The sequence below is a fragment of the Coprinopsis cinerea genome, assembly GCF_000182895.1.
Source record: "Coprinopsis cinerea okayama7#130 chromosome 9 map unlocalized cont3.9, whole genome shotgun sequence".
In the NCBI taxonomy this organism is placed as follows: domain Eukaryota; kingdom Fungi; phylum Basidiomycota; class Agaricomycetes; order Agaricales; family Psathyrellaceae; genus Coprinopsis; species Coprinopsis cinerea.
The window spans coordinates 1,427,099-1,448,366 of record NW_003307536.1 but is presented as its reverse complement, the minus strand read 5'-3'; the positions used below and the strand labels follow the sequence as shown (position 1 = coordinate 1,448,366).

At 50.6% G+C, this 21,268-nt stretch overlaps 5 protein-coding genes across 5 annotated transcripts; 4 read left to right on the top strand and 1 right to left on the bottom strand.

Moving 5' to 3' along the window:
• Positions 1–3,161: 3,161 nt before the first annotated feature.
• On the top strand, positions 3,162–5,027 carry CC1G_07655 (hypothetical protein; the record flags this gene model as incomplete). Its single annotated transcript, XM_001832343.1, has 3 exons — positions 3,162–4,344; positions 4,416–4,768; positions 4,824–5,027. 3 exons carry the CDS (start codon positions 3,162–3,164, stop codon positions 5,025–5,027), a joined length of 1,740 nt encoding a protein of 579 aa, XP_001832395.1.
• A 1,171-nt stretch (positions 5,028–6,198) lies between these two features.
• Positions 6,199–6,625, top strand: CC1G_07654 (hypothetical protein; the record flags this gene model as incomplete). Its single annotated transcript, XM_001832342.2, has 3 exons — positions 6,199–6,214; positions 6,277–6,362; positions 6,536–6,625. The coding sequence occupies 3 exons, from the start codon at positions 6,199–6,201 to the stop codon at positions 6,623–6,625; spliced, it is 192 nt and encodes a 63-aa protein (XP_001832394.2).
• A 4,290-nt stretch (positions 6,626–10,915) lies between these two features.
• Positions 10,916–13,198, top strand: CC1G_07653 (high-affinity phosphodiesterase; the record flags this gene model as incomplete). The annotated part of the gene is made up of 8 exons (XM_001832341.2): positions 10,916–11,061; positions 11,114–11,188; positions 11,243–11,415; positions 11,465–11,757; positions 11,805–12,107; positions 12,166–12,367; positions 12,422–12,778; positions 12,837–13,198. 8 exons carry the CDS (start codon positions 10,916–10,918, stop codon positions 13,196–13,198), a joined length of 1,911 nt encoding a protein of 636 aa, XP_001832393.2.
• A 2,742-nt stretch (positions 13,199–15,940) lies between these two features.
• Positions 15,941–17,186, bottom strand: CC1G_07651 (hypothetical protein; the record flags this gene model as incomplete). Its single annotated transcript, XM_001832339.2, has 2 exons — positions 15,941–16,262; positions 16,318–17,186. The coding sequence occupies 2 exons, from the start codon at positions 17,184–17,186 to the stop codon at positions 15,941–15,943; spliced, it is 1,191 nt and encodes a 396-aa protein (XP_001832391.2).
• A 691-nt stretch (positions 17,187–17,877) lies between these two features.
• CC1G_07650 (protein transporter SEC24) lies at positions 17,878–21,082 on the top strand (the record flags this gene model as incomplete). Its single annotated transcript, XM_001832338.2, has 12 exons — positions 17,878–17,938; positions 17,994–18,143; positions 18,192–18,458; positions 18,508–18,923; positions 18,951–19,042; positions 19,097–19,584; positions 19,638–20,093; positions 20,179–20,475; positions 20,535–20,638; positions 20,691–20,877; positions 20,934–20,968; positions 21,029–21,082. The coding sequence occupies 12 exons, from the start codon at positions 17,878–17,880 to the stop codon at positions 21,080–21,082; spliced, it is 2,607 nt and encodes an 868-aa protein (XP_001832390.2).
• Positions 21,083–21,268: the final 186 nt, after the last annotated feature.

Below are 21,268 nucleotides of genomic sequence, written 5' to 3'. Positions count from 1 at the left end.
GGGGCTCGATGATGTTGACAATGACGCTCCGGTCATGGGCGCTTAACTCAATGGAGTGTGATTTGTGACATCTTTCAGCTGGCGCCGCGGATCCCTACCTCGAGGTCTTACGAATATACACAGCCCTCTGGACTCTCGTTCTGCTTTCTACTGTGCTCGCTCTCTTGCGCGCTGCAAGCAGCACTATAGACCACTGGAAATTAAGTATGTGAAGTTCAGCAGAAGTTCCAAGCTCTTTCGGGGGGTGATCCGTCCTCGATAGCGTGTACTCTGGTATGAGATACCCGCGCTCTTACATCCAAGTGCCTATGCATAGGTTCCGAGTCATCTATCTGTGATATCACAATATCAGCCTCCAATAAACACGCCGTGTTGACTGGCCCACTCACTCACACAGAAGTCATGGGCAAGGGTCAAGGTTGACTTTCCTGAGGGAGTATGTCAAGGGTTGTATCAATTAGACTGCAGCCGCAGGTATCCTGACCTGAACTCTACCTCGATCGAGCGTTACGTCTTGCGAGGGGTTGATTTCCCTCGTCTAATCACATCGCAGGGCTCGCTGTCGATCACATAGGTTTCAAGCTATCATGTATGGAAGTATATCAGCGCACCACATCAACGGGGCCCAGCGCCTGGTAGGTTTAAATTGGTGCTTCGTGCTCAGGATCGAGCTGGTGGTAGGTGTACTTACGTTGGAATTGTGCGTCATGGCATCACCCGATAAAAGAGAGAATCAATCACACTATTCCATTGTATTTGGAAGATATGGTAGTGGATTGTGGGTGATAAAGAAATGTTAATTTCCTAAACCAGTCGAGGTAAGAGCGTGAGGTGAGCATTGCGTACCCGGCAGGATCAGATCGAGCGACATGCCCACTGCGAAGAAGGTCCCCGACTACTACCCATTGGCACTCGTAAGTTAGGGACACTGAACCATACGTGATCCGACGTTCGTGAATTCACTCATCGAGTGCTGGATGTGAACGTTGATATTTGGATTGCCGGACCGTTACCCAGGCCGCTGGCAACCCAGGCTTGGTTTTTCCGTCACCATTTGGGGAACTTGACTGGAGTATGCATCAAGTTTGTCGGGCGCTTGTCCCAGGTGTGTTGCTGTACGGGAGGGCAGTTGCGGAATTGGGGATCGATTAAACCCTATTAGGAGTTATTGTGCAACGTTGTAGGCACATACACTTAGAATAATTTGGTTGGTACGTTTGGGAGGGCGTTGTGGTGCGGTTAAGACCAAGGCTATGGGGAATGTAGATCTAGAGTAGGGGATGAATGAGGCCTTTTCTGGTCAGTAGGACAGGAGTCCGCGCACCTAGAGCATGGTGTATATGATCAGGATACAAAGGGCGGAATGCACAATCGGGACGAGCCAGAATAGATCAAGGGTGCGAGCGTCGTGGGTCGACAAAAGTAGACGGATGGAAAGTATGTGTGTGGTGTCGAAACGAAAGTCGATGTTGGCTCACCATGTAGGGAGAACTCAGATAATCAGATACTGACCCAGCGACAGAGGGTAATGGTCTAGAAGAACGAACGAGAAGTCAATCCGAAGTCGTTCGCTCAGTCGGACGTTGGGGACGCTCTCGTGAGTGGCATGGGTGAATGGAGAGAAATTAAAGCGAGGGCCATGAACCTAGCAGAGTGCGCACAACATGCATCCAGGTGAAGAGACATAATGAAAAATCGGTGTCAATAAACGTTAACATGCACAAGCCATCGATTATGTTCATCCTCGTCTGTAGCTCCTTGAGTCCAACATCCTGCACATTGTTTCTGGAAGGTGGCACTTACTAAAGAAGAGGTTTCCCCAGGAGTGACCCTGTTTCATCGATGCGTGCGGAAGCAGTGAAGGTTCGGGGAGAGACCCACACAACTGACTTGGATAGGTGTATGGCTCGAGAGGAATAGAACAGATAGGCATTTTTTCATTGAGTAGCAATGTCACCCTTGTCATCACCAAGCTTTTGTTTTCTCGACGAACATAAGTCCAAGAAGCTGTCAGAATCTGCGGGAAGCTCACGGCGATTCATTCCAAGAAGTCGCGCTTAACGGGAATGCCACAGGCCCCAAGTCACCGAGACGTGGTTCTGCGGTCCATTTAGACAAGTGAAAGGGTACATCGACGTCGCTGTAGGGCACAGATGCCGTCGTGACAACCCCCAGGGGATTCCCTCTACAATTAGATCGTGGAGGGAAATCGAAGGTAAGGCCGTGACAGATTCTGGGCTGTAGTTCGCTACGGAGATTTTCGAGGGTCCTTTCGTCAATTCAATGGTGGAGACCGACAGAATGGCTGGCTAGCCTAACTGTTTGAGAGGAAGAAAAGGCATTGGTGCACCCCCGTTTCTCCGACGTCTGAGTCTCTTCCCGAAAAAGCGATCAGCAAACATATCAAAACATGGTGACCGAACGGGCCGACGGGGGATTGGGACGGTTATAAAGGTCGGAGCAGGTTCGAGGGATCGCAACCGGGGAAAGAAACACGGCGATGGGCCAATTCTTGTATGCCACTAGCCAGATTTAAGTGCAGAGGGGGTCTCTTCAAAATAAGCGAAAAAAAAATCGTGGAAGCAACGACGCGAAGAGCGGAGTTCGAAAGAGCGGCGCATCAATGATTGGATGCAAATCCGTTCAAGATTTTGGCCTGAAAAGGCAACCCTCATCTACAGGTGGACCCAAAGCAGAGGTGCAAAGGTAAATGGCGACGACGTTGGAAGCAGGGCCGTGTGCGTGTGGTTGGTGAGGATGAAAGACCCCTTTTCGATCACGATGGGCGATAGTTTATCGTGATATGGCCGGGGACGAATTTGTGGATGAGGGAACGAGGCCGAAGACGGCTGAGGAAGGAACTTGTAATTGGGTTCGATTGCAAAGGTACGAAACGCGGTGAACGGAGATCTTGGATCTTATGATCCTCGGTTTGCTGGCCATTTTCTCTACAGCTTCCTGATCCCATTGGCGTTGGCAACTAGAACCCTTGGGGCCTTGCCTTTCATTTAGAATCATCTCCACGTTCGACCCGTTCCTCGCGCTCAACCACTATATAGTCTTTTTTTTAATTCAACGCCACTATATAAGAACCCAGTCTTCTCCAGACGTCGCCATATCGCCAGAACACCGTCCCATTCCCACTTTTGAAGATGTTCGCGATGGACTATTCTACCTCTCTTCTTCTCAACAGGCGTGCCTTTGCGCCGCCTAGCTCCCCCAATCGCACCCATCAGAGGGTCCAGTCCGTCGACCACAACTGGCAGAGGTGCCATCCCGAGCAACCAGCGCCTCTGTATCCACCGGTTTTATGGTCTTCAGACTTGTATGCCCACTCTCAGGGCCAATCGGACGTCAGCCAGGGGCTGTTGACGCAAGCCGAGTACCCAGAGTCGTCTCAGCGGACGGCCCTCTCGCCATCGCCCTCCAACGCTCTTCCCTATCCTCATCCGCGATCCCTATCTCGTTCATCGACTACCTATTCTCCAGACACCGACGTCATGTTTGTGCACCACCCGTATGGCGACGCGTCGGCAACCACCCCGCCAAGCTCGACCAATTCACGGCCCGCCTCAGCCGCCGCTCCGGAGCCGCAACTGCACCCACCCGTTGTGCAGCTTGAGCCCTCGAACGCGTCGACCACCGACTCTGCAGACCATGGCGCTCTCAAAACTGAAGACGACGAGCCTCTTGGGTTCGTCATGGAGCCAGGAACTTCTACAGGGGGTGGGTGCCTGTCATTTTCGCCTCTACCCATGGAGGTACCCCTCCGCGCGACCCAGGCTTCGGATGACATGCGAAAGATGATGAACGTCTTTCGTCTGAACCCCTTCGCAAACACCGAAGGCAGGCGTGGTGGCTCCTGCTTCTCGGATTCTTCCTCTGGTCCACCTTCCTCTGAGTCTTCCCCAAAACATCTCGAGGCCCGCCCGTTAGAAGAGGAACCTCTTCTCTTCGAATTCCAGGTCGAACTGGACAGACCAGACATCCTCTCCCCAGATCCAGACTCTGACTCTGGTAGCGACGAGGGTTCGTCAGGCGGACAGGACGACTCGCCACTATCAACGCCACCATTGCCGGCAGTCGACCTCATTAACGACGATGATAACCTGAACCTCCACTCCTTCCCTCCTGAATTCCAGCTGCACAAGGAAGCCTCCTTCGATTCTCTCAGCAACTCTATCCCTCCCCAGGCTGGCTTATTGAATTGGGACAATCACGACTTCGCTTCTGATGGGTCTTCTTCACTCTATTCTTGGGACGGGGATCGCGAAATCGATTCTAGCGACGGTGGACGGCGCAGTGCGGCAGGTCACCATTCGGGTGCATCCCGGCTCCATACCAGTACGTTTCACAACAATCCTATACTCCCCATGTAATCGTCGCTTACTCGTTTGTGTGTGTGACCAATTTAGCTGTCTCTCATCCTTACATCCGCAAGTCCGCCAGGAACTTGTATCAGCCACAAGAGCAGCGCGAGTACCCCCAGCCGAGTCCATCTCCCCCGCACGGTGGCAACATGTACCACCAGATCCCCAGGTATGCGCATGGACAACAGCAGCAGCATGCTACCTCGGATTACTTCAACTCTTCCGTCCGCATGGAGAGTGGCACTGGTATCTATCTCGACGATGGCTCAGCTCCGACGGCAATACATCATCACGCTGCCCTGCCGCATCGAACCATGGCTGTTGGCAACTCTACTAACGCGAACAACAGCACCACCTCTCCCAGCAGCACGTCACCTTACACCCATGAGCCTATGGTAGTGCGTCTCTTTGCTCCTTTTATCCTGCTTATGGACTAATACCTTGTTGATCCAGTCGTCGATAATGATGCGGCATGGGCAGGATAGCTTGGGTGGTCATGGTGGATCGTTCTCGACCTCGATGACGCCGCCTCATCGACGCTGGTCAATGCCCGAGACAACCGCTTCCAGTCTCGGCAACTCTGCGCATGCCCACAACCACGGGTATGGTCAAATTATGGTTCCGTCCCTCCCTGTCCAGTCATACATGATTCATTGAGACCGTCGCTCTTTGCTCACACGCTCAGAGCGTTGCCTCGCCGCTTGTTTCTCGCCACGAGCCTCTTGCTATTCGTTTCACGATCGTGCTTTGCTTTCCGCTGTCGCCACATCGCCTTTCTGCATTTCACCGTCACCTGCTGTCTTTCCTCTTTTGCTTTTCTGTTGCATGTTCCGATTAGTTGTATCTGTTTTGGGATTTTTGTTCTCTTGGGCTATTCGTAGTTTTCGTGGCTTAGTGGTGGCTGACACACGCTGCATATCCTTGCATAGTTAAATTATTCCTGTCTTGATTCGTGTTTCACTATCTCTTGCATTATTTCCATCTTCATCTCATCATTGCATCTTCAATCCCCTTTTCACTGCTTTGTCTTCCAACTGCTATCTACATCGTCCTTACCTCATCTTTTCATCCTTGACGTTTCTGATCGCCTCGCTGCTCAATGCTGCTACTCTAGTCTCGCTTTGTTATCTCTCGTTGATCTCGGGAGGAGACGCCACTGTGCTTTTCGATTAGACTTGACCCGATTTGACTCTTGCTACTCTAACAGACCAACATATTCTATCGTATCATGTCTTCAATTCCTAACGATTTTGGCTATCTCACTTTTTATTCGCATTGCTTTTTAACCTACTTAGTGTATTGTAACCCGTCTTCTCAGCATTAGCGCTGACCTCGTTCATCTTTCGTTAGCTAATAACTCGCTGTGAACAAGCTGAAACAGCCGATTTCCCTTGCGTTGTGTATTTGTACATTATCTTTCAAGGCCTCGTCGCCTTCCTCGCTCGCATGCGATTGATTGTAGTAGACTCACCGAATTCCAAGCGTATTTTCATCCACCAGCTACCACGTTCGATGTTAATTCTAAGCTACTGCCTATGCAGTCGCCGGGAATAGTCCTGGTTTCTGTTTCACTCGGTTGTATTTTCATTTAGATCTTTCAACTCCTTATTTCGGGTACTACTGTTCGTACCCGTTGAGCGGTGTTACTCGCAGTTAAATCCCCTGCGGCATCTTTGTTCTCTATCATAGCACACTCGATGCTGTCAGTGTTTGGCTGATTGTGGGGCTTTCCAATCCACGATCCTCCTTGTGACGTTGGGTGTCTTCTACGTGTCCTGTCCTCTCGTAAGGGGCGGTCGCCCTCAGAGGAGGTTAGAGATCAGAAACAATGAAGTACATAGCAGGTGGGAAGAGGGCGGCGAACTTGGAGGATCGAGGATACGTTACTGAATTACTTCCCTCTCAGCGAGTATCGGAATTAGCATGCTTTATGAGACTGCGAAGATGGCGAGACCGTTATGGAGAACCTACCGTTACCGTAAAGATCTAAGAGTACGTTAGGGCCAGAGATTGTCGAGGCTAAACACAAATCTAAAAGTTACCGACGGCATTCAAACTTCAAAGCCTCATTGACAGGGAAGGGGATGACATGGGAAACCGCCACCATTCACTCCGTCCGTGTGTTGTTTGATCTAGCGACGAATTCCTCTCTTGCCTTCTTGCAGTTTACCTTGAGCCACACTCGTGGTTGCCATAGGACATTCACTCTGTCGCACGAGGACGGCGAACTCGAATTCCAGTGCCAAGAGTTCTAATGTTCTATGATATGTGTTTTACGTCACCAATCCCATTTCTTGTCCAATGGGAACCCTGTCTCTCCGAAAGAGTTCAAAGTGCTATATCGAGTTCTCCGTGGGTTCAATCATCACATTCGACCAATGGCAGTGGGAGGGAAAGTCGGAGTTCCAGACATGAACTTGGAAGACTTCTCCGTTCACCATAATGCGACGCACCCACTGGCAGAGGTGAGTGCAGCGATCGGCCACTACTTACTGGTTGACAGTGGTTGTTGAGGATTAAAGATAAAGTCCCCGGGCCGGAAGGGGAAACTCCTTGGAAGGATATGGACGACTTCCTACTACCGCATTGATGGCTTCCTACCGCATTCATACTCTCCGCATATTATTAGCCACCGGTCTTGTACTGGGCCCTATTCCTACGGACCTTCACTCAAGAAAGAAAAATCAATCCATCGATAAGGTTCTGGTCTCTTCAGCTCCATCCGAAGTCCAACTCCAATGACAGGCTTGTCGATTATCAATTTTCTCTTTCATATCCTTAAAGAACCGGAGGTCTGCACTGCGCGCGGAAGGTGTTCTCTACTATCGATCATGAAATCTAACCATCGCATCTCGGTGGAAGTCAATTAAGCGCTTATTTACATGCCATTAGTATGTAGGAGCCAGGCCCGGTATAGACCCTGCGCTGGGATACACAGGCCTACAGTCGGTTTCTTCTTTGATTTGAAGTCCGAATGCAACATACACACACACATAGGCCGCAGGACATCTGCATCCATGTCATAACAGAGAAAGCACAAGTCTGATTGCCTGATCCCCGCTTATCGTGCAATTCCAGAATTACGTTGTCGACGTACAGAACATATCCGTTGGGAAAATGCGGAGAGCGAGAAGATCTGGGTATCTATAACAGGACCTTCTATGAGATTGCGGCCACTTCGTTGAACGGAGTGCGAAACGGAGGTTTGTGATTGGAGGAAACCTTTCCAACGACTGACAGAAGTGGGAAACGCCTTTTGGAACGAGGCCTTTTAAGTATGTAGCAAGAAAACATGGAAAGCGAGAAACCTTCGTGGGGCCAAAGAAAAAACTTTAGGCTTTCGTAATCTTAAGCGCTAACTGATTTTGGGGTCGCGGTCGTTTGTGCCCTTGGAGAAATTTTCAATTCGACTACAGAGTTCAGGATTCTCCCTCGAGTCTGCACTCTGGGGTAGTCGTCGCGGATGGGAAGGAGATAGGGGCTCGACACGCACGCGTCGCCGTTGATCGACGACTCGGAACCGGTCGGTGTGGGCGCATCTTCTCTCCTTCTATCCTTCTACCACCATGCATCTCTGCTTATGAGGTGGCAGTCGGCTCACCAGTAACTGAGTGCCATGTCTCTATATCGCTAAGGCCATTGCGCGAATGTTCTGGGAGAGCCACCCTTGAATGGGATCTGAATCTCCGCGACGCGTCCTCGATTTTTTCGAGATTCAACGGAGATATATCTACTCGATGTCAAGGCGCGCTTCCATTCACAGTATCACCGTGGTTGTCTCAGCTCTTGCGCATCCACTGCGTTCCGCCAATCAAATTTCTCCGTTTCCTCCAATGGGGTGCTGTCATTCTAGTGCATGCCTCTCTTCACTTAACCCGCACATCACCGAGCTGGGGATAGTGGTCTCTGAAGCCTAAGCGCTCTATTCAAATGCCAGTCAGGCGAGTGCCCAGCGGATTGTTTCTCAGCCTACCAGGCGCCAAAGGGCTAACCCATTAAGTTCAGATGCCAGCCACTGATCCTGTCTTCCATCCCGGTCACTCAACCCCAAACCGAGGTGGTGAGCCCTCTCCCTTAAAATGGGGTCCCGCCCTTTACACGCGATTTCCTTCCAGGCAAGCTTTCAAATCGATCATCGAGATTTAGGTGAAAGAGAGGATCAGACTGAGATAAGATCCCCGAACACGAGGCACCAATTACAAAACTTTCAGACTAATCATCACTGACAAATGCGACCCCCTCGATCTGTGCTGCGCGCTGACTAGTGACAATGTGAGGCCTTGCACAAGCTGTCAGGAATCTGGAAGCTGCGAACGGTGTTATTTTTAGATAGTCGCGTTAAGGTGAAGACCAGTGGTGGCTGGGTGGGCGACTGGAAGTTAAGTCGGAAGGGAGGGTAAAGGTATAACTTCTTGTGTTAGCTGTCGGTGCCCCTCTCTGCCTCCCTGTATATTGGGTTGTAGAAGAGGAGGCTGTGGCTCGGCAGGGAACAGATCCTTGTTTAAAGTGCAGCGAGAGGTCGTGGACAATGTTCGAGCGTCCGATTCCGGGTATAATGGCGAAGAATCCGAAATGATTTTTGCTGCGTAACCAGCATCCCAGAACACTCGGTCGCCAATGCGTCAACGTTCAATAAGGGCAATCGGGTTTACTGCTCTGTCTGGTCCGTTTCTCTCGCAGTGCACAATCTTACTACCAACTTCGAACGCTGATCAGAAGGAGAGGTATGGAGCACTCAGGCTGTGGGCCGGCAAAGAGGGGGCAGGGGGAGATGGAAACGGAGAAGAGGCCCGCACCGTGATGCTGGTGTTGATGTACATGCGTTGAAGCTGTTGCAAGGTGCGAAAGAACGATCACTGGGCCCAGATGGATGGGACTGGTTGCTTCGCTGGACGAAGATTGAAGAAGCAGACACCTCCCATCCTCCAGGGGCGCCCACTCCACTGCGCTGGTCGGTTGGCCTGCAAAATTTATCACGTTGGTCGTTGGGACCTGAAGCCGGAGTCAGAACCTGAGACACTGTATTCCTCCCCCTTCATAACAGATTCATGACTGTTTAATAGCGAGTGCGGATCCCAGAGCCAAGCCTTGACGAAAACGTCCAGGGTCACTTCCTGGTTTTGCTTAAAGCGCGCCTTCATTTGTCACGAAGAACATAGTAAAAGCACCGCCAGTTGCCGAGATTTCGCGAAGGCAGTGAAAGTGAAGTCAAGTGAGCAACGAATTGCATGTTATGATAAGAGAGATGTCGACGCTTTTGTTCAGAGTTCTTGAACTGATTCGCAAGGGATGATATGTGCGATTAACGCATGACTTCCCAATTGCGTGATCATAACCAGAGGCTTGTGTCCACCGGATTGGCGGGTTTGATGGCTCGTTTAACTCTGAACTGAAGCACTGCGAGGGAAAAGAGAAGGGGAAGACGAGGTTGGTTGACCCAATAAGAGAAGAAACATGGGTTATCTGATTTTGATTGGTATGATAGGGTTTTGGGTTCTTGAATCAAGGAACTGGCATACAGCGAGATGTTGTGCAACTGTCTATATGTCCAACTGTAGACAGCGAGGTGCTATGGATCGTTGGAGATAGAGGCCGCAATGAGCAGTTTCAAACCATCCCAGTGGCTCGATTGCATGGAGTCCCTCGTTGTGGTGGACCAGACTCGCTGGTTGGGTGCGATCGCAGGAGCGGTATGACTTTTGTCTACCGTGCGGACGGTGCATGGCGATTCCATTGAATTGAAGTTGTCAGAAAGCAGAACTAGTAGTAGACCCGAGGTCGAAGTTGTTTCAGTTGCCAGGAATGCTCCCCAATCAGGGGTGTATGTCGCGCGGTGAACTGTGCAGATTCAATGCAAATGCAATCAAGAGAGCCTAGAAGATACTATCTATCGAGCAGTTGGGCAGTGTTATTCGGATGTTTGTTAACCGGTCTGTCTACTGTAGATCAAGATAGGGGCTACCGGAGCGTACGTGCCGTCGAGGGTGAGGAGTGCTCACTGGCTTCATGAGCGCTTAGCACTTGGGCATGGCTGTCAGCAGTCGAGAGCCACATACCATAGTGTGTTGTTTATTGTCATTCCAACACTGCCGAATGTAGCATCTCGAGCAAAGCTCTCACTGGCAAATGGGAGCCTCACTCGTCAAAACGTACCTTGTACATATTGAGCGTTGGAACTTTGAGGCCAAATATCGAGTTAACTCTGCCTCCTGGTCTTGATTTGGGGGTGTAAGCTTACTGCTTTATTTCTTGGACGAATTCATGTCGCCATCCTTGTCGAAAAGAAAGCAAAACAATTGAACGTGAGGTTTGTCAGAGCGAGAGACTGTTCGCCTGGAGTAACGAGATTAGTCCGTCTCGTGGCACTCGCGTGGGATGTCAGTCCCACGCGACCGAGGACAGTTGTTCATCTTTTCCACGGCCATTGAACATCGTCGACAACCCCCAGCTTGAAGATCTAGAGCCCTCGTCGTCGCCTGTTTTCACGTCCAGGACGGCCGACATTGTCTGCAAGGCTGAACGACCCCCCTTGACGACCAGCGACCATGATTTGCGGGGCAACACAGTCAATTCTTTCCGAGCATGCCAATTTGCATCGCCAGCTGAAGCGAAGGAGTGCTGATGTCGGGGGGCTTCACCTTGCAACGGGCAACAGCGGACAGGGGAAAGGATGGGTTGGGACTGAGGTCGAGTGCGTACACTGCCTTTTCCTGTCCAGACAAGCTCTGAGCTCGTTTTATCAGGACGAAATATGCCGAGTTGCTTAGCGATATGTACAATCAGACTCTGAATGCTGTTAACGAACACAGTTCCACATTGTGAGTGCAGACACCAAGTACTCATTTTTATGGCCCCTGAACAACGATTGCCAGCGTGCCAACTTCGCTGCCCAAACAAACTCGATCGAGGCTCATCCGGTCGCTCGATTGCTGGCATTTCGAGCCTCACCGGTTGCCAGAAGAGGAGGTCTTAGCCTGTGGTATGATGCTCTTCGAGGCTCTCTATCGAATAGAGGGGATGGAACAGACGATTGGGATATCCTTGAGTACGTTGTTTCTCATTTTTGCCTGATTTCACCTCATTGGGAATCACAGAGCAAATATCGGCTTTCCTGCACCATCTACGTAAAATATACCGCTATGAAAACACCTACCACAACTATGAACACGCCCTAGACGTCCTACAAGCAACCCAATGCTATCTTGTTGCAGCCGACATGGTTCCACCGGTTACCATTCTGCTCGAACCAGGCAGGATCTGGAGATCCTCACGAGCACCCGACGACAACTCCCTGGTCAACCTCTTACGTTTACGTGATATTTTCGCCATTTACATTGCAGCCATTGGCCATGATGTTGGACATCCCGGGTTTACGAATGTTTTCATGGTAAGTCATCACTCTGTGCTGCCGAGTGTTTCTCATTTCGCCTCTAGAAAAACGCACAGACACCCCTGTCGATAGTCTTTGACGGCCACTCGGCTTTGGAGCAGCTGCATTGTCAGCTACTTCTCCGCGTCATGCGACACCATGGACTGGGCGTTCTGTTAGATGACCCCCAAGAGGGGGTTAACTTCCGGAAACTCTTATCGAAGACGGTACTTGCTACCGACATGAGCGTTCACGAAGACTTTATGCAGCGATTCCAAGACGAGTTGGATGGTCGACCGACCGAGTTGGCGGTTCGACGGGTCCTCATCTCCCAAGCCCTACTGAAAAACGCCGATATCAGCAATCCGGTATGTCGAATCCATCTTGAGCAACTTTTAGGCTTTGATATAAATCTCTATCATCTAGAGCCGGCCATTTCCTGTTGCGCAACACTGGGCAACAGCTCTCATGCAGGAGTGGCTCGCGCAAAAGAAGCTGGAGGAACACTTCTCGCTAGAACATAGTGTTCAGCCCTCCGAAGACCCTTTGGTCGTTTCCAAATCCCAAATCTTCTTCATCTCCAAATTTGCGAAGCCTTTATTAGACATCACGGCGAAAGCTGTCCCTGGTAGGTAAACTGTCTCTAATTTACAGTGCAACGCGCTGACGAAGATCATTTCAGAAATGGTGCGGTATGCGCAGCATTGCGACATGAATCTCGAGCGGTGGTTAAATCGCAAAGCGGAGCTCGAGGCTGCTGTTGATTCAAACTCTCCTCCACCGACCTCTCCCAACCCAACATCACCCCGGCAACCCAGCGATTTCCAATCTGCTTTCCCTCTGACGCTGCCACAAGCACCCTCAGTCCTCTTCTCCACTCCATCCGTTAGCATGGCCAACTCTGTGGCGTCTCCGGATTCCATTCCAACATCTCCGTCCGACAGTGCCGTTTCCTTCTTCTCGCCGGTCTCCGATATGACCAACCCGTTTGCAGCCCAACGACGCTCCCCCACCAGCTCGACCAGCAGTAACAGCAGTGGTAAGGGAACGAGTGTCAACGGAGCACCCCTCCCCCCCACATTACAATGACAATCAAGCAATACGAGCAGCAGGTAAAATCGGCATACGGCAATTACGGAATCCCAATCGAAATTCGTGGTGTGTGCCATCCGGCTATTTCAGCACACAGACCACAGGGTCGATTGCCAACCTTTCTCCTCTCTCTTCATCGCCGCTTTCGGCGATTGACGGCCAAAATTCACCTCCCTTCCCTGCACCACCACAGCCCGCGCCCCCGCCGACCACGAAGCCTCATGTGAATGGAACTCATGAACAGGTTCTGCTTTCGGCTCCTATCGCCAAACGCAGCATTTCGGAGAACGCGGTGCAGGACAAGACCATGGTTACCAATGGGCACATTCCCACTCGCACCAAGACCGACGATCGAACGCCTCCATAGGAGCCGAGGCACTGAAGTCAGAGACTTCTCAAGTCTTTGCAGTGGGTCTTAAAAGTGCTATTGGGTTTGGTGACTTGGGATGTGTACTGGAGCCAATGGCGGTGCTCTCATCGGCGAGTTGCGAGGTGACCTTTTGTGTTAGCCTTTGCAAGTGATGGTTAACTGGGATTGCCTGTAATGGTCGGAAGCGCGTCTATCGTCGCAAGCCTCCATTGGACTACTACCTCGGCGCCGCAGCCCCGATGGCAAGCCGACGATATCATTCGATGCCGTTCCTGTTCCCTTCGGAGCCAGGTTGGCGGGCAAGCAAGGTGCTTACATGGCGCGTGGTATGTGTGGTTGTCGGTTTCTTTTTCAAAGGACGTTGTTATGTTTGATTGATCTACCTATCGATTATCTCTGTATCCCTATTATCTCCGGCTTTTCAGTTCTGTGTTGATGCTGTTTCTGGATGTAGCCATAGCTGCATATTCGCCTTGTTCCAGTTTCTTTTTGGTTCCAACTCTTTCATCCAAGGACGTTTGTTATCTTCCCAATTTCCCGCCCTTACTGGTTTTCATCTTCAGACTCGAGGCTTTGACCCGCATTGTTTTCCTGTTTCAAGTAGTCTCAGTCGTGACTTTGTGTATACCTAACAGTTTTACTGCCTTAACCTCTTCAGTTTTTAACTCCTCTGTAGTCCGAATTTCTTTTGGTTCTCTTAGCACAGTGCTTTCTAGCTTTTTGGTCCCTATTGTACCTTCTCTATCTCTGACGTTCGCTCTTTTTCTTGCTGTATCAATAGTACTAGAAACTAGCTGCATGTGGTTTTCGCAACTTGTGATATGGGGTTTGAGTCGTTTCTTTTGAAAGTTTAAGTGCCAAGCCATGGCATTGATTTCATGTTCAGCGCCGTCCGGGACTCCGTTGGACATGGATACGGTTTAAGGTGTACCACTCTTACGACCTGATTCTCTTGCGTTACCCTCGGGCTTGCAGCGTTCTGATTTGCGGTCTCCGACCTCTCACATCCTCTGTCAGCGTTACATGGCTTGTCAGGATGACAGACTATGAGGGACATGGCTGTCCAAATAACAGCGGCTACCAACGATAGTGATAGGGGGTTAGCACTGGAGGATGAGGACTGCGGACAAAGTGAATTTCCGTCCCAGACTCCCCAGGCCGCCGCCGCTCAGCCGATCTGATGAATTGATTTCCGATCAAGTTACTCCACTTTGACACTGGAGAGGACAACGAGAAGAGGCGCCCTTGAAGCTGGAGCGCCCCCGGTAACAAGTGAAATGGACGGGAGCATGCGTGCTGTAAATCGAATCAGTATGGCAGGGTCTAAAAATAGATTTTTGAAACATGTAGGCTGTAGCGCTTCAAAACATATTTCCGAATTTCCAAGTTTGTGTCTGAGCATGCGCCCTTCTGCTCAGGAGTGCTCCTGACTCTAGCCCAAATTTTCGAAGATGGGATCCTGGGGAGTATATACCAAACATGTAGAAGTGAACTGGGCTAACATAGCCGAGTTCTACACATTTGACCTTTTGATACATATGTGAATTGCCGACTTCTACACATCTGGCCACCCGCCTTTTCATTCCATATAAGGCGAAAAGGCGGGAGACACGTGTCGGAAATAGGATATGCGCGCAAGGGACTCGCATTCCGTGGCTTTTCGTCGATCCTTTCCCGCCAACCCCTTCCCCGAATTTTTGCGATTGGACGCTCGAAGACGAGGCAAACAATTAGGTCCTGAACCCCTCTGCATTCTATTTAAATTCGATGATCAATGCCTCCAACAGGTCTTCGATTGCACACTGAGCATTCACACTCCCCGCCACGCCTCACTCCAAAACGACGGACAGTACTAACTGCCTCGATCATCTTCATTGTTGTGGCCCGCATTTGAGCGCCGTACACTGCTATCCGGGACTTCCGTGGAGAATAACCGTTACCTCCTACACTTTCAGGTTAGAGACCATGTACCATCAGGCCATCTGCATCTTGTCATAATCATACTCTACGGACATAAAAAGCAACCATATCGATAAAAGGAGAACCTGGGCAAGGCGCAAAGGGCGCAAAGGGGCGGGATGCCACAGCCAAACGTGTAGAACTCGTTTAAACCAAACCTGTAGAAGTCGGCGTCAATTGACCAGAACTGTAGAACTCGGCTACGCTAACCGAGTTCACTTCTACAGATCTGGTTACGCCTCGATCCTGGGGCACATTTATACTGTAGAGTGTCAGGGTTGTAGAATGTTAGGTGGGCTGATTGCCGAGGGTGGTAAGATGAGGAAACTCTGCCAAAGTGCGCATAGGGCGCATTTATGAGCTCGGGTGTGGAAGGAGTCTGAAGGTACATACTGCAGTGTGGGGACACAAGACCACAGGTAAAGAGTCTTTGAGCCCGGGATCTAAACGCTGACAGTCGTGTGCGGTTACATGACTACCTTATGGGGAATAGAGAGAGGTTGGGCTGGGCCAAGACATCGTTTTTGGAATGCCGAGCCTTCGGAAATGGGGGATCATTCCGCCGACACTTCCACGGAACCCGGTGATGAGACTCAAATGTTTTGCGCTGAGCCTGGTGCTAAGAGGTAATTCGTAACGTCTGATACGTGTATAGAGCTGACTATGATACTATTAGACAGTGATAAAAATTAGTGCATGAAGGCAAAGGATACCAATTTTTAAGCCATGGAGTCTTGTGCTATATGGGAAAGCTTAGGGAATGTTCCCGGTCAATATCGTTCAAGGACCTGGAGAAAACTCGAGGCCTGTCTGATCATGGACTCGATTCCAACACCCTTCCCCTCCCGAAATTCGATCTAACCATTGCCCGGCCCATGTATCCACATCGTCGTTGACAGCAGTGCCACTTATCAATTCGACTTTAGTTGCAATCTTTGGGGATGAATGACCCTGCCCGAAGAGGTGTAAGCGGAGTGAGTTGTGAGACCAAATGGCGCTGGTGGGAATATCAGCTGTTGGATCGTGGGCGGGTAGCTCGAGAATGAGCTTCTTCAAGGAAACCTTGCTTAGAGGCGGTTCTTCATCTTCATTGCCGTCATGTCTGACAAAGATGGGGTCAGCGGGAGTGTATTTGATAACAAGAACGGGCGACCCACAGGAAGAAGTAATGGGGTATGCGGAGGTACTCCAAGTTGGGTGTAAGGGTCGCCAGTGACTGGCTGAATGACAGCGATCTCTGTTCAACATAGCCGCCTATGTGGAAGCGACGGAGCGACGGAAAAAGGGGCGGCATGGGGTCGTTCGAGGCGGGTTCGATGGCTTCATCGGCTGAAAAGGATCGCAGCAAGCATAGTTCCTTCAGGACCGGGAGCTGGGGAAAGAGCTGGTCCATTAAACGAGGGTGGAAGGACGTCCAGCGGATGGAGAGGATTTCGAGGGTAGAAGCGTTTGCACTGAGGATGGAATGAAGGGCGTCGGTAACGATTTCGTCCGCGGCGATCATTTCCTCGTGAAACTGGGAGGTATGAGTGTCGTTGTCTTCAGCCATTTCCACGTCGTCCGAGTTGTTCAGAAAGGTATCCGCCTCTTGGATTAATTCACGGTATTCGTCGTTGTCGATAGCCTCCGGGGAGTCGTCTGAATCATCCAGCTCCATTACGTTCGTCGAACGTGTCGATTCCATAGAATCAGTACTTGAGGATGAGGAAGAGGCTGACATTGAGTTTTGAGGACTTTGTACGTAGTCTTCGTCATCTTCGTCTTCCGGAACGTCCAGGTAGATGTTGGGGCAATGAACAAAGAGAAACTTGACGCGACGCTGATGCTCTTGGAGTCGGGGGAGTAATGTGGAAAAGCGAAGAATCTCCCTCGATGTGGTCAGAGTGATGGACTGGTACTTGACTCGCGCGGAATAAGAATGGAAGTCACGAGAGACGAGGCTCAGGCTTCTCCCAGTTTGCCCGCCATCCCGACAGGCGAGCGAGAATATGTGTCCCCAGATCTCTGGGGGAAGTATGGCCGACATAGGGCGTCGGAATTCTGAAGCGGGGAAGGGAGATCATCTCGAATCCCTCCAAAGCTTTAAACAGTGCGGGATCGGCACCCCAGGGCCGAGTCGAGGGCATGATTTTTCCAATTGATATCAGCCCCAGATAGAAATCCTGACAACGTCATCGATATGGAGATGCTCGGATGGGGGGAAGGCGATGACAGACGAGACTCGATGCGAACCAGCGCGCCAAGCTTGACCAACGTTTGTCATAAGAGTTAATGGTGTTTATATGTAGCTCTTGACATCCGCTGGATATTACGGGGTCTCCTAGGATGTGCGTCCATGTAGCAGCCCCTCCTATTAGACCCAAAATATGTAACTGACAGATCCGGGGACCCTGACGGTACCGGCTGAAATTTGTCGCGACACGACAACGACAATTTCAATCTGCATCAGCTCGTGAGGATGACAGTTGACTAAGTTTAAGCGCTGGAGTGGCGGTGCTTTAGTCACATGACGCATGCAGTCATGTGCGCTGGGAGCTGCTCTGGGAATCGAAGTCTCCAACCTTGGACGAGATTTCGTTGGAAGGCGATAGCGGCCAGCTCTGTACAGCCCAGGATACGGCGCCAACAATCCAAAGTAACAAAATAACGTATGTAACGCGTCTTGGACTACAAAAGTCTTATTGAGACTGAACTAAGTTGCTCAGATCGAGGGCGGAATGTATCCTCATCCAAACCATATCCCCCAACCTCCACATTCTGCAGGTCTAAACTACAAAGGTGAGTGAGGGCAAAGGAAAGACAATCAGGAACTTTTGTGACTGAAGAAGAACAGGACTTCGACCGCGGATCGATCCAGGACAAGTACCATCGCCCCTAGATGCCATTGAAAGCGACCGTTTGGCCTGGGTTGACAAAACCTACGGAACACTTCCTGGGACGCATGCACCGCTGTGTACATCTGACTTCGTAGCTGTGGACCAAGGTCGGTAGTTTCTCCCTGCGCACTGGACCTAATCTGACGCGCTTCCAGGGAATGCTTCACCCAAATTTGTGCGCGTCTCGACATGGAATATGCCCAGCACCTCAAAGTTAGCATCCGATTGCAAAATACCAATATCAGCAGTATTCCAACCATTCGCTCACGTTGACTTGCGCGAAGAACCGATACCACTCGTTGAACCAGGTCCTTCAGGCCCTCCACGTTGTCAAAAGTGCAGGGCGTACATCAATCCTTCGTGCAGTTGGGTGGCGGGCGGTATGAGGTGGAAGTGTAATCTATGTCGCCACGAAACTGATGGTACGTGCGAGCTCCTGGTTTGCAATCGCAAAGCTAACTGGATCTCAAGTTGCTTCGGATTACTTTTGCAACTTGGATCACAACATGTACAGATTGGATCACCTCCAGCGACCAGAACTCAACAAAGGCACCGTTGACTTTGCCGTCCCAGAGGAATATTGGGCCCAATACCCCCCTCCCAGATTGACTATGCCGTATGCATCCAATGAGCCACAGCCGTCTGGATCTAGGCCTCCCGCACCAATGGATTATATTTTTGCATTCGACGTCACCAATCAGGCAGTGGACACCGGATTCTTGCAGTGTGCTTGTGAATCGCTGATGAACGTACTTTTCGGGTACACCTTAGAAGATGGCACTGTAGTTGAACCTTCCATCCCCGCGTCCAGTCGAATCGCGATTCTGACCTTCGACGAGACCTTGCATTTTTACGACCTCTCTGTGCGATCCATTCTTCTCTCGTGGGTGTGCGAAGCGCTCACACTTTTCTAGTCAGATCTGAACTCGATGATGGTGGTGGCCGACCTCGACGAGGTGTTTGCGCCTATTCGAACAGGTCTTTTCGTCTCCCCTGCCGAACGAGGGTACGTGAATGCAACGACATTCCTGACGTCTACTTTTGCTCACTGACCGCCTAGCGACTCTATCCGCGCGCTACTCGAGGCCTTGCCAAAACGATTTTCTGAATCTCCTGGGAGAAACTCTGCCCTTGGTCCCGCAATTCGCAGCGGTTTGGCAGCCCTATCCGGTCGTGGGGGGCACATCATCCTGTTCCAAACGAGTATGGCCAACGTTGGGCCAGGAGCTCTCCCTCTACAACCTAACGAAGATGCCCTCTACGATACGGAAAAAGAAGTGACTATGCATAAGCCCCGGGATAAGACTTGGTTGGATATTGCAGAGGAATGTGTGGACGAGGGTGTTGGTGTCACAATGTTTCTTGCGCCCAACTCGTATATGGATGTTGGGTCTATTGGCGCTGTTGCTTCTTATACTGGCGGAGAAATCTTTTTCCATCCTCGTTATGATCCTGCGAGGGATCGAGCGGTCATGGAGTCTCAGCTTCAGCGAGTGATACGGAGGATGCAAGGGTTCAACTGTACTTTGAGAGTGCGGACTTGCAATGGTATGGACGCTCTCCTTATCCCCCCGTCCTGCATAACTCACGATTTTTCATAGGACTTCGTGTCTCAAGACAATTTGGCAATTTCCTCCAGCGAAACCCCACCGATGTAGAGTTTGGAATTCTCGACGCAGACAAGGCAATAACAGTCGAGTTGGAACATAGTGGAACACTCGATCCACGGGGACAAGCCCATTTACAATGTGCGGTTCTCTACACGTCCGTAGAGGGTCAGCGGAGAGTCCGGGTCATCAATCTCTCCTTGAATGTCGTCGAACTCGCGGGTAATGTCTTCCAATACGCCGACATGGAGACCACTCTCGGCTACTTTGCGAGGGAAGGTGTGTCGCGGCTGGTTTGTGTTCGAGACCTGCGCTCATATCTGCGTTTTAGCGATGTCCAAACTTCCCCAGCAACGGATGGTGATAACGAGGGACGAGTTGACAGAGAAATGCGCGTCGATATTGCTGGGTTATCGCACTCAATGTGCATCGGCGACGCGAGTAACTCAGGTCAGCCAGACGTCCTCGATTTCAAATTAGCGCGATGTCGGCATTACTTACACCCCCTTTGGCTTACAGCTTATCATCCCTGAAGCCTTCCGTGCCCTTCCCGCATTCATCCTCGCACTTCAAAAAACCAAACCCCTCAAGGCTCGCCACGTTTCATCCGACGTTCGAAACTACGAAATCCACAAGTTGATGGCGATGGACCTGCGGAGCCTCATTTACCGCATATATCCTCGATTATTGGCGCTACACGATCTCGACCAAACGATAGCTTTGCCTCAGGAGCGCAAAGCGGAGGATGGGTCCCTCTTCACCACGATATCGTACCCGTCATGCACTAGAGCTAGTCACTATTTCATGGAGTCTGGTGGGATTTATCTCATCGGTAAGCTGTTTTCCTTCCTTCAATGTCGATCCACCTGACTAAAGGCCCATGCCACGCAGATAATGAAGAGGTTATGATCTTCTGGGTTGGGACCGGCGTTTCTCCTCAGCTGTTGCAAGATCTGTTTGGCGTGGACGATTTCATGCAACTCTCTCCCCACACGGTGCGTTACCGATTCTTTCCAGCTGTTTGGCGGTACTGATTTCCGTCTTTAGCACTACCTCCCAACCTTGGACAGTGTGCTTTCCCGCCAAGTGAACAACATCCTCAATGATCGTTATGCCCGGCGAGGGCGCTTGCCAAAGATGTATATCGCGAGGCAAAATACAGATGGGACAGAAATTGAGTTCAGCGATATGCTGGTCGAAGACCAGAACAATGGCGCAATGTCATACCTCGATTGTACGTCGTTTTTTGCCTGCGTCCTCACGGAAGACACTCAACTCCTATTATTGCAGATCTGGCAGTCCTCCATAAACAAATAACGAATGTGGTAAGTAGAAGTGCCAATGCGTCAAGTTAGCCTGTAGTATTGACGTCACACTTCGTGCAGCTCAACGGTAACGGATCGTTCGGCAGTGCCAGTCTCAGAAGTTCTCCCTGGTAGTCAAGTTAGTTGTCACAAATAGAGTCCTTTATTATGCTATGATCATTGCTTTCGATCGGGAGTATGCTATAGACGGGAAATTAATGAGTGTGGTATTCTGTGTGCTAGAAAGTCACAAGATATCATCAAAGTAGAGAATGAATGAACAGTGCGAACAAAGGTAGAGGATAAGCTATAACTGAACGA